The sequence below is a fragment of the Artemia sp. Qi Xiang Cuo genome, chromosome 18 (assembly GCF_049724085.1).
Source record: "Artemia sp. Qi Xiang Cuo chromosome 18, ASM4972408v1, whole genome shotgun sequence".
NCBI lineage: Eukaryota > Metazoa > Arthropoda > Branchiopoda > Anostraca > Artemiidae > Artemia > Artemia sp. Qi Xiang Cuo.
This window is the reverse complement of record NC_142811.1, coordinates 13767901-13780718: the sequence shown is the minus strand read 5'-3', so window position 1 is coordinate 13780718 and position 12818 is coordinate 13767901. Positions and strand designations below refer to the sequence as shown.

Here is a 12818-nt window from a genome sequence, read left to right as displayed (position 1 = left end):
TTTATAAATTTGTGCTACGTGTTACGATGTCGGACAAAACTTCGGAGGGAGGGGGGACAATACTGGTAACCTCCCCCTAGATACGTCCTTATAGACCATCAAATTTTTTTTACAACATTTTTCTCTAAAATCCATAAATGCTGTGAGCATGTGATGCAATTTTTGACCTTTTTATCTTAACGGAAACTATGCAATTTTGAATGAATTCATCTCGGATTTCCTCCCTGAATTCACTGATTTCCTCCCTGAAAGTGAAAGTAATGTTTAGCCTGGAACCATCCAGTAGAATTTTAAATATATTTTAAATTCAATTTCTTAAACTTAAGAGCGTTTTAAACTGGTTAGTCAAACAGTTCGTGGTAACGAACTGTAAGTAAGGAGCGACCCGGCTCAATGGTAACCGAAACTGTAGAAAACGAAATTTTGATACCAATAGATCCATCAAAAGAAACAGATTTTAATGCTGATTTCAAATATATAAGATTCATCAAGTTTAGTCTTACATATCAAAAGTTACGCGCCTGAGAAAATTTGACTGATTTTCAAAAAAAGGGGAAAAGACCCCCTAAAAGTTATAGAATCTTAATTAAAATCATACCATCATATTCAGCGTATCATAGAACCCTACTGCGGAGGTTTTAAGCTCCTATGTACAAAAATGTGGAATTTTGCATTTTTTGCCAGAAGAAAGATCACGGATGCGTGTTTATTTGTTTTGTTTGTTTTTTTTCCCAGGGGTGATCGTATCGACCCAGTGGTCCTAGAATATCGTGGGAGGCCCCCTCCCACGCTCATTTTTTTCCCAAAGTCACCCGATCAAAATTTTGAGATAGCCATTTTGTTCAGCATGGTCGAAAATATGATAACTATGTCTTTTAGGATGACTTAATCCCCCAAAGTTCTCGGGGAGAGGGCTGAAAGTTATGAACTTTACCCAATGTTACATATAGTATTGGTTATTGGGAAGTATACAGACGTTTTCAGAGGGGATTTTTCCTGGTAGTGGGGGGGGGGAATGGGTGGGGGGTTATGTGGGAGGATCTTACCATGAAGGAAGTTTTCATGGGAGAAGGGACACTGCTTTGAAGGGGGCGCCGGATTTCCCAGCATTATTTAAAAAAAGATCAGAAATTATATATAAAAAAAACAAGTTTTTTAACTGAAAGTAAGGAGCAACATCAAGACTTAAAACACAAGAAATCATTACGTATAGATTGGGTCCAACCCCTAGTCAATACCTCGCTCTTTAAGCCAAAGATTACTTAGTACTTTCATAAGAGCTATTTATTCTAATTAACGGCATTTGTGATTAAGGGGTCATTTTTAAAGAATTGGAACAAAATTCGAACTTTAGCTTAAAGAGCAAGGTATTGACTAGAGGGTGAACCCTCTAATATACATATTAAAAATATAAGAATATAGAGGTTCGTTACGTAAGTTAATTCGTAAGTTACGTATAATTATTACTAATAAAAAAGTTCGTAAATAAAATTAAACAGGTTTCGAGAAAGCCATTTAACCAAATAAAGTAAAATTAATGTTCAATTTTTTTTAATTATTCATGTACGGTGAGCCAAAATCAAAACCTGCATTAATTCAAAAACTTTCAAAAATTAAATAAAAAAATACAAGTTTTTTTTAACTGAAAGTAAGGAACGACGTTAAAACTTAAAACGAACAGAAATTATTCCTTATATGAAAGGGGTTGTCCCCTCCTCACCGCCTCGCTCTTTACGCTATAGTTTTTACTTTCTCACAACTCTTATTTTTTAAAACAATGAAAAACTTTAGCGTAAAGAGCGAGGCGTGGAGGAGGGGACAGCTCCTTTCATATACGGAATAATTTCTGTTCGTTTTAAGTTTTAACGTCGTTCCTTACTTTCAGTTAAAAAAACTTGTGTTTTTTATTTAATCAGTAAAAGGGACTAGTGACTATTTTGAGAATTAAACTTGAAACAAAACTAGTATTGGTAAAAGGCAGGAGTCATCTTCACCGAACATGGCGAATTAAAATAATCTGTTTCAGCAAATAATATAAGGGCTATTCCATAAATAAACTGTTTGAGCGAGTAATGCACGACTTGCTATGTAAGTTTTGCAAGTTAACAAAAAAGAAAAAAAGAAAAAAAGGAAACATTTCTGTGTTGGCTCCTCCCTTCTTATTCTGTCACAGAAACATGATTTCGCAAGACTTCTATCGGCTATTTGACCCTCACCATTCCTAGTTAAAACCTCTTATTCCCCTTACTAATAAACAAAGAAAAGGGAAGAGGATCCTAGGACTGGACTATAAGATTGTCTGTTACTTGATATATTCAGATAGATTGTCAAGAGTCAATTATTTTTTTCTATAACTTGTGACACAGTTCTTCAGACTCTTCTTAAAATAAAAATCAATAAAACAGATCACAAACAATAAAAACACAACAAAAACAACAAAAACACACACAAAAAAGATGATACATAAATAAATAGAAAATAAATAATGAGAAAAAAACATAAAATAAATAATAAATGTTTTCTATCAGGCCCAAAAAAGCTTTGATTGAAATGTATAACCCAAAATGGGTCTAATTTTGTTTTTAAACTTGTCAGTAATTTTCGAGTTATAAAGAGAAATCAATGTCATGAAATTTATCAGGATAAAGCTATAATTGAATTAAAACTAACGGGAATTTATCGCAACTCTATAAGCCAATAATTAATTTATGATGACAAAATAAACCTAATTTTCACTAATAAATGTCTTATAAGAAATTAAGTAAAATAGTTAGGTTTGCAAGAGCCAAATTTGTAAATATAAAGCTTGCAATAACCAAATAAAAAAAAATAATTCTCCCATGTTGCAAACATAAATTCTTTTGGACCCTATTTGCTTGAATTTCATTCACAGGGATAATTGTTTTCCACCAAATTTAATTCTCTGAAGAAAGGTTACTTCCCTAGAATGACTGTCAAGTCTAGAATACTCTTAAACTGAAGCAACTGCAATTAAGAAAGCATATTTTTGTCAAATGCATCCAATAAACTAAATTAGATTTACCAATGTGCTCTTAGACCTGAAATATACATCAGCCTTGCGCTGAAGCCAAATAAATCATATAAATCATAAATAAATCATAGTGTTGGGCTAAATTTGTCAACGATAATTGAAATGTAAGTATCAAACAGTTCGTGGTAACGAACTGAAAGTGCGTAGCGACTCGGCCCAATTGTAACCGAAACTCTAAAAAAAGGAATTTTGATATTAATTGGTGCATCAAAAGAACTGACTTTTTATGCTGATTCCAAACATAAGAAATCTTTAAGTTTAACTTGATGATCCGTGGAGCCTGAGAAAATTAGCCTGATTTTCCAAAAAGAGGAAAAAACCCGAAAAGTCAAAAGATCCTAATAGAAGTCAGCATAATTCAAGAAATCAACAAGGTTCCAGATTCAACATTTCAGAGAACACTACTGTAGGTTTCAAGCTCCTATCCACAAACGTGTAGTTTTGTATTTGATGTGTTTTTTTTTCAAAAGAGATCATACCAAACCATTGACCCTAGAAATTTGAGAAGAGTTCGTTCAAATAAAAAGTTCTAGTGCCCTTTTTAAGTAACCAAAAAGATTGAAGGGCATCTAGCGAGCCTTCCAAACCCCGTTTTCCTCAAGAGATCCGATCTTGAGACAGCCATTAGATTCAGCACAGTTTGAAGCTCCAGTAAATGTGCCTCTGGGGATGACAAGACGTCCATAGCCCCTGGGGAAAGGGGTGTAAGTTGTACAACTTGCCCATTGTTCAAGCATAGTCTAGTTTTTGTTATTGGGAAGTTTACAGAAATTTCTTTAGGGCTGATTTTTAGTGAGGGTATTTTCCATGAGTAGCATTTTCCGTAAATAGGAAAATTTCCTGGGGAAAATTTAAAAAGAATTTTTTTTTTATGGGAGGGGAGAGAAGGGGATTTCTTGGCATTATTTATTTAACGGTCAGAATTGATTTTGAAAGAGTAGTTTAGAATTGGAAATAATTTTTGAAGGTGATAGGATCTTTTAAATTTTTCCTTATTTTTTAAATTAGTAATTTTTCAGTAGCGAGGAGGGGGAGCCATCTGCCCCTGTCTTTTCATTATCAGGATTAGTGAAACCTGGTTCTTCATCACTATATCTATCTTTACTATATCACTTTATCTATATCTAATTTTTCAGCAATCAAATAAGAAAAAAATGAAGTTTATTTCAACTGACATTAATGAGTAACATTGAAATTTAAAACGAACAGAAATTGTTCCGTGTAGCATGGGAATACCCTTTCCTCAACCCTCAGTCTTTACGCTAAAATTTGACCTTTTGTCCCAATTTTTTAAGAAAGACTGCTCAAATACAAGGAAGGCTAAATTTGAAATTGAAGTATTTCTAAATAACTTTAAGAATTTTTTATAAAGAGCAAGGGTTGAGAAAGGTGTATCCCTCCTAATATACCGAATAATTCCTGTTCGTTATAAGTTTTAATCTTGTTCCTTGCTTTTAGTTAAAAAACTTGTTTTTTCTCATTTGATTATTTAATAATTCAGACATTTGATAACGCCTTTTTAAACGCAATGCTTGTGATACTTGTGAAATGCTTGTGAAACGCTATGCTGTGATGTGGATGGATTAAATGCACTTAGCCTCGCTAAACGTAGATATAGTGATGAAGAGCCAGAGTAGCTGACCTGGAAAGTGAACAGACAAGGGGAGATGGTTCCCCCCTTCCCACTGTGGAAAAAATACTAATTGAAAAAACAAGCAAAACTTTAAAAAGACCCATTCAGCTTCAAAAATCATTTCCACAGCTTGTCTTTCCAAATCAATATAGACAGAAATTCATCGGTACAAAAAATCGAAGAAAAATGAGGCCAGATCGACATAGGTAGAGTTATTTTTTTCATTAGCAGTAATAATGTTTGATAAATCAAAGTATCAGTCACTTTGACGGCCGGTGATTTAATCCCTGAGCGAGAAAAAGGTCTATTTTGCTAGGACAGAGAGCCAAAGTGAGGGAGATTTCTAGTTTATGAGGATCAAGGCAATGGTTGTCCCTCAATTGGAGCGTTGCTGACTTGGAAAATTACCTTGTACTAGGTTTATAAAACTAAAATAAAGTTCCAAGTGGAACAGGAAAGCCAAGCAACGCTAGCATAATTGAAGTTTTGATGAGTCGATCCAAGATCTTTGAGCTAGAAGAATCAGAATTATCAGAAGAATTAGAATGATCTTCGATCAGAAAAATTAATATAGTTAATTGAAGCTTTGGTGAGTCGATCCATGATCTTCGAATTAGAAGAATCAGAATTATCCTCCATAGGGCTTATGCATCCTTTTTAGCATATTCTTATGGACTGAGGTTCATAATTTCTCTTTTGTTATATTTTATTTTTTTTTATAAAAATATCGTACCATTTTTATTGTTCACTGTTTGTCAAACGCTATGTCAAAAAACCAACTTTAAGGATGGCTTCCAAATCTATTTCTTCTTAAATGAGCCGATTATACTTTATAATTGTTAAGACTTAGGGCTTAAGTGGAGACCACTTAAATTAAATTTCAAATTTGAGAGTTTAAGGGTTTGGCTTTTTATGTTACTGTGCCTTAGTATAAAACAAACTGGTTAAAAAAATATGTTCTAAGCGTAGTAGTAAAATCACATTAAAAGTCTTTTTAAACGATATATATCTTTGGACTAGGCAATAAACTGGATAGTCTCTCCTAAGGTCATTAGGGGTGAAATTAAGTGGAGACTACTTGAAATGTACCAAAGACCATAACTTATAATAATTTGACTTTATTACTTATAGATTAATATTTTATTTATCGTTAGAAATAGTAACTCTATCTTTATTTATCGTGAGAGTTAGTAATTTTTGGTCGGTCATTTCTTTTCCCATTGCCTTGACTTGTAGCAGACGAGCTCAAAAAGTAAGCTCCGAACGTAAGAAAATAGTTAAAAAAATTAAAACAATATTTATCCTGTGACTGTACCGTACGATCACCTTTATTTTGTACACTGCCTTGATAGTTAGTAGACGGGCTTACACAATAACATTAAAAGGGTTTAAAACAACATTTATGTTTTGACTAGGCCGTAAGGTGACCACTATTTTGTGTATTGCCTTGATAATTAGCAGACGGGTTTACACACACAATAAAAAAACTTTACAAGGGTTTAAGACAGCATTTATCCTATAACTAGGCCGCAAGATGGTCAATTCTTTGTACACTGCTTTGATAGTTAGAAGAAAGGTTTACAAAAAAAAAATCATGAAAAGGGGTTAAAACAGCATTTATCCTGTGATTAGACCGTAAGATGACCATTATTTTGAACACTGCCTTGATAGTTAGCAGACAGGTTTACAAAAGAAAAAAACATTAAAAGGGTTTAAAGCAGCATTTATCCTGTGATTAGGCCGTAAGATGGTCATTACTTTGCACACTGCCTTGATAGTTGACAGACAGGTTTACACTACATATATTTAAAAGATTTAAAAACAATATTTATCCTGTGACTAGGCCGTAAGATGACTATTTGTACGCTGTCTTGATAGTTAGCAGACGGGTTTACTAGAAAAAAAAAAAAATTAAAAGGGTTTAAAACAACATTTATCCTGGGATTAGACGGGAAGATGACCATAATTTTGTACACTGCCTTGGTAGTTAGCAGACAGGCTTACGCAGAAAATTATAAAGATTTTAAAACAATGTGACTAGGCCGTAAGATGACTCTTTTAAACATTTCCTTAATAGTTAGCAGACAGGTTTACTAAAAAAAAACATTAAAAGGGTTTAATAAAATATTTATCTTGTTATTAGGCCGTAAGATGGTCTTTTCTTTGTAAACGGCCTTGAAATTAAGTAGACGAATTCAAAAATATGCGCTAAACGTAAAAAAAATAACAGGGATTTAAAAGCAATATTTGTATTGTGACTAGTCATAAAAACTTTCTACTGAACAGTTTTAGCCTGAATTCTGGTCTCTCCTAACTTTTTAAGAGAATAATAACAGATTGTGAAGGTTAAACTCAACCCTGACTGTAGGTAAAACACATATTCCTGTACATATGTACATCCTGTACATAACTGTACATAATAAACGTATATTCCAGTCTGTGTCCTCAGATAGGTCCAAAGTATTTGGTCAATGCAATGAAAATATTTAACTATCTCCCAACTAATATTCCTATATGCTCTATGATCTGTGTTTCATTTGTAGTTTTGTACCGAGATTTATTTAGGATAGAATACTGGAAATATCATATCTCTGTAAACAGTTGGACTGTACTAATAAAGTGGGTCCACGGATTATTATGTGAAAAAGATCGAAGGTTCCACGTTTTTCGTATTTATCCAACCTCAATATGGCATTGAAAATCAAATTACCAACTCTTTAAGAGGAAAGCGCCACTAAAGTGAGCAGTACCAAAGCAGTCTGCCTGGAATGCCATCTATATATAAAGGTACTTTTGAACATCTCATGTACCTCTGATGACATGCAAGATATATGAGCTTGTCGAAGTTTACTCTAGTTTTTAGCGGGCCGTCCTAGCCAAATGACTAGCGTTCCAGACTTGAAATCCTGAGGTCAGGGGTTCGAATCCTTGCGTCGTTGGTTATTTGGTTTGGAACAGGGGTCAGGGGTGTGACTCTGTAGGCTCAGCTAGAGTCGATCCAACTCTAAATAGGTTCCTGAAGAAATCTGGGGGGAAAATACGGGAAGCTTCAGATGATTTGCCTCCAGCCACGCATTGCACTCCGGCCGAAGGCATTGAATCAGGAGATCGGTACCTGAGCAACGCAGACCATTGGTCAGCATACAATTTTTTTTTAAATTTTTTTTAGTTTAAACCAGGGTACTGATGAAACCAGCCAATTGTGGCTTAGAGAATTTAATCTTCATATCTTATTCATATGAAGATTATCTTCTTTTTTTTCCAACAACAACATGCTTTTGTTTTTGTCTTTATTTGTTTATTCGGTCTACTATTACTCGTAACAACTCATTGCAGCACCAAGCAGCCTGAGGCCAGCGTAGTTGCTCACACTTATCTTCTATCCCAGGTTACTCAGAGCCTCTTTACCCTCTCCCGTAAATGTACAATTTCCTTTAAATCGTTTCTTGTTGCCTCTCCCACCCCGATGATAATTTGTTTGGTAAAAGAGGGATGACCAAAAAGTACAATCTTTGACAATAAGAAATCCTTCATCCATAGAACACGGCATAGCCAAATTTTCAATTTTTTTTTGACCATGCCACCTTTTATTTGTCAATGTTTTGTGGCCTAGTCATCAAAAGTTCTTTCGTTTGACAAAAGAAGTAAGTTTAACTAAGGTAGAGCTCGTGAAAGATTTTAAAAAATAATTCCTATCTTATTTCTTATCAGATGCCTATTTAAGTCATGTTCTATTTATTATGTAGGCTTCAATCTATTTGATATAACTTCAATCTAGATTCTAAACTTTCATCATCTTGGATCTGAGCTGAAAGAAAATTTCTCTGGTCTTAGATCACCATGATGATCAATGCCTTATTTAAATTTCTAAAAAAAAAAAAAATTTCTACTTCAGAAATAATAAAGTGCTCGTGCCTGTCAACAGAATATAAACACAAAAAAAAAGAGAGTTTCCTTGTAAGAAATGTAAGAAATGTAAGCTGTGACTCAAAAGTTTTTATTTTTTTTTTACTGGCCAAATATTTCTTGCAAAAGCTTCAATCAAACAGCTTCAATCAAACAGTTCAAATCAAACAGCTTTCAATAAGGTGAAGATATTTCTCCCTCACCAAACTGAATTTTGATGCTAGTCTAAATTTACCAGAATTTTTAATTAAACCGCATTACCATAATTTTTAATTAAACCGGTTTAAAATTGCGAGAGGGGATTTTCCTTGTCATAAGAAAAAAAGAAAAAATAATCTCATTGAACTTTACAGTCCCTGCTGGAGGTGTTGATCTCCGTTTCATGGCTCTTCAGTCATGAAGTACAATGGGGGAAGGAGGGGGCTGGGGTCCCATCATCGTATGCTCTCGCACACCCTTCCTGTTTACCTTTTCTATATTTCTCCTGGTACTCATTTAGAGCTGGGTAAACTCTGACTGAGCTTTTAGAGTCACACAACTGACCCCCGTTCCAAACTAAATAACCGGCGACACAAGGACTCGAACCCTTAAACTCTTGGACGAAAGACTTCAAGTTCAGTGTGCCAACCTCATCATAAATAAGGAAGAATTTGATTGGCTCCCAAATGTAAGTCACAAAAGGAATCAATAGAATTAAAGCACACCTTTTAACACGAAAGTATACGACATAAATTTTCCTTGGATATACTTGCAGCCATATATGATAATTCCTATAATTTTCGAAGCAAAATGGAATTGCAGACCAAAAAACTTAACCCCCCCCCCGTGTTGAAACAACCAAGCTGAAGCAAAAAAAATAGAGAACTAAATTTATTTACCTAATTCCATATACTTCTGCTTCAAAGGGTCGTATGGCTCCCATGCAACGTACTTCGGCTTCTGTCTCTCTTTTAATTGCAAATTTGAGATCTCTTGATTGTAGTTCGGATTTCTGAAAAGAAAGTTCTGTTATATGAGAGAAACACTTGAGAAAGTACTTCATAATCAAATTGTATCTAATTTACACACTGAGAATCTTTTCATCTCTTTATCATCTCTTTCTAACACTTTTCATTGGACTTTTTGAAAAGGTATCCAATAGGCTCTTATATTCAAAAAACAAAAGTTTTTCAAAAAACTTATTGATGTTTTTGTTCCAAAAAACCCTTATATGCGTCTTAACGATCCAGACAGTCGCTGAAAGCACCTAGAAATTCTGTTGTCTTGGCTTCTTTTTGTCCACGCTATATGACGTTTAAACTCATTCAGGCACACATGGGTAGAGTTAGTAGAGACTGCCCTTTAGGATTCTTCCAAGAAACCTCCCACCTTCACCCCCAAGAAAATTTAAAAGCTTACGAATTAAAAATTCAATTTTACTTCTCCCTCCTTCGCACAAAATTATAGCAGTTCTATAATTCTAAACTTGTAGTTCTAGCAACAGCTCTGTGCTTATTTTATCCAGCCAAATCTTTCCATAATACTGGTGAACAAAGTTTTTTTTATTAGAAATCTGGATAATGAATCTAGTGGGTTTTTTTTTATCCTGAATTTGGACGTGTAGTTAGAATTTTCCCAACAGGCATAGTTTTTCTTTGAAATCTACCTTACAAAATCTGATTTTAACGTTTTGTTTGACCTGTTATAAGGAACTTCGACTTATCCGTCGTATTTCGCTCAAGCTGTGTCCAAGGAACATTATGCTAAAATATCATAGAACACGGGTGTAATAGTTCAATGAAATCTGGGCACGATCAGACCTGATACTCTTGGAATGTGATGTGTGATTATTGAGCTGACTGTCAAAGTGGAAGCATAAAATGATAAACCAGGGTTGTGAATACTGTGTTTCAGTGTTTTGTGCTTTCATTATGCCACAAAAGCCTGTAAATCATGCATCATGCAAATCAGCAAAATTGTATCCCACTTGAGTATCACGTGCTTGACGACTGACTGGCTGAGAAAATGATACACGTCATGCACCATTTACTATTCTCAAAAGAGGTAACCAAATGATCACATTTTTTGACATTGTTATTTCGTTTGATAAATATTTAGAGAATCACATCAAATTCTAAATATACAGTTAAGTGTCCATTAATGGCAATCCGCAATGAAAACTATCTTTCGCAATGAAGAGCTCCCTCTACTATATACAGATACGACTTTAAGTGATACCTCTGATTCTAACCTAACTAATACTGAAAATTATTTGAATCAAAATATAGATGATCCTTCACTTGAACCTGGTACTTGTTAACCAAAACCATATTTTTACCATCAGCAAGGCCTTAATAACCTCATTCGAAACTTTAATCTCTCTAAACAGCAAGCTGTAAGGTCAATTTCCGGACTCAAAGAGTGAATTTGAGTCCAAAAATATGTAAGAGTGTGTAATCTTTATAGCTGCTATAGTGTTTTCAAAAACAGCTCCTCTGAAGAAAATGCTATTGTGTTTTGTAATGATATTTGTTCAGTAATCGAAACTTTTGGGCATTAAGACCAGCCAGATGAGTTGCCATCAAGACCGACCATCAAGATCGGCCAGACTCTTAGGCATCAAGGGGCCATTGTTCACAGACTCCTATAAAGTTATTGTAAAGGCTTTGCTGCTACATTTTTTTAACGGAATCCTATCAATGCCTGTACCACGTTCCGTGTATATAAAAGAGCCATACTAAAAACTTGAACTAGTTTTAGAAAAAAATGCAATATCAAGAATATTAACGGGATATCTGCGGTGATTATAAGGTCATGGCTCTGCTGCTTACTTTGCAACTTTGCCGACGTTTTGTACGAACGCGACAACAGAGATACCAAGGTAACTTTTCCTACTTGCTATGATGGTCTTCGTTTTTGAATATGTTGCTTGAGACTTGAAAAACAGTCCTAATCTTCCTGATCATGGTAAAAAAGAAGATACTTTTATATCAGGAATGATTTTGGTGCGTAATTTATTTCAGGTTGCCATCGCACATCGTCCACTGTTTTATTTTATTTTTTATTTGAATTTCTAGTGTTTGAGAAGTTTTATTTGAGTGTGTTGAGCAAATGTGGTTGATTTGCCGAGCTTGCCTGTTCAATATTCATTACTTTCCTGATATTGCCTTTCAAATGTCAATAGTGTTTGCCTCTTTAACAAATGCATAGCTTCTTCCTTTTCAAATCTTTCAAATCCCTTCTGCAAAGTTTCTACTTCTTTGAAAAATCTCTTTTAATCTATTGGCATTCGCACCTTATTTGACGAGTGATGCTATTTATTAGGCCAGAGTTGAGAGCAAAAATATATATTTTGCCATTGACGTGCAAAGAACTCATATGTTTTGCCATGAGCTTGCTATACTGCGTGAAAATTAAATATTTTCCAACCATCGGGACTGTCACAGGAAAACACCTTCGATGTATTATAGTGCTCTGTATATGTAAGTTAAATGTAGAATTTTACTGTACGTAAGCTTATGTTACGGTATAGAAAAGTCAAGGCATTAGTAACAAATAATTACTTTATAATTTTTTTTAGACCACGTTTTACAAATAGACTAAAAAGATGAAAATTAATTTTTCGGCTCTAAAGAACACTTTTGTTGTAGTGCAATGGATTGATGCTCTTCTTGCCAATACGGTGCACCAGGGTTCAATCCCCGCTGCAGCAAGGTTGGGCGACAAGCTTGCTAGATGAGGGCGTTTCTATTAGAAATTCAATTCAAATTCAAATTAATTTATTTAACATAAAAAAATACAAACAAATTTACAGCAGCCATCTACAAAAACCCGAAGGTTTGTTTACGATGGCTGCAAATGCTATTATTATAAAGCTCTACAACTACTACATAAAAAAAAAAAAACACATCCACATAACAACTATCTCTTTGCAGGGAAAAATCAGCATTTGAATTAAATCATCATAAAGAACATCTCCTACTCTAAAAGGATTACTCTCTAGAAATTCGCAAGTGAGAAATGTCACCCATCATCCATACAACATCCACTCAAAAAAAAAAAAAAAAAAAAAATAGTAACAACAGAAGAAAAAAAAAAAAATGAGATACTTCTAACTAAATCAACTACGACAAATTCAATAAGTATCAGCTAGGCTAAAGAGCCAACGCGGTGCGCTTTGGCTGGGTAATTTCGCGAAAATGCGACCTTTGTCTGTCCAAGCATTTTTCACACCAAACATTTTTCACA

At 34.3% G+C, this 12818-nt stretch overlaps 2 protein-coding genes across 2 annotated transcripts in view; one reads left to right on the top strand and one right to left on the bottom strand.

Moving 5' to 3' along the window:
• Nucleotides 1–12818, top strand: part of LOC148941222 (neuroligin-1-like) — a 421037-nt gene that overhangs the window by 207673 nt on the left and 200546 nt on the right. The gene's annotated exons all lie outside the window — the stretch shown is intronic.
• Nucleotides 1–12818, bottom strand: part of LOC148941223 (neuroligin-4, Y-linked-like) — a 36040-nt gene that overhangs the window by 6481 nt on the left and 16741 nt on the right. The window contains exon 2 of the mRNA XM_089104547.1: nt 9470–9582. Coding sequence (XP_088960673.1) covers nt 9470–9582 — 113 coding nt within the window. The remainder of the gene's footprint in view (nt 1–9469; nt 9583–12818) is intronic.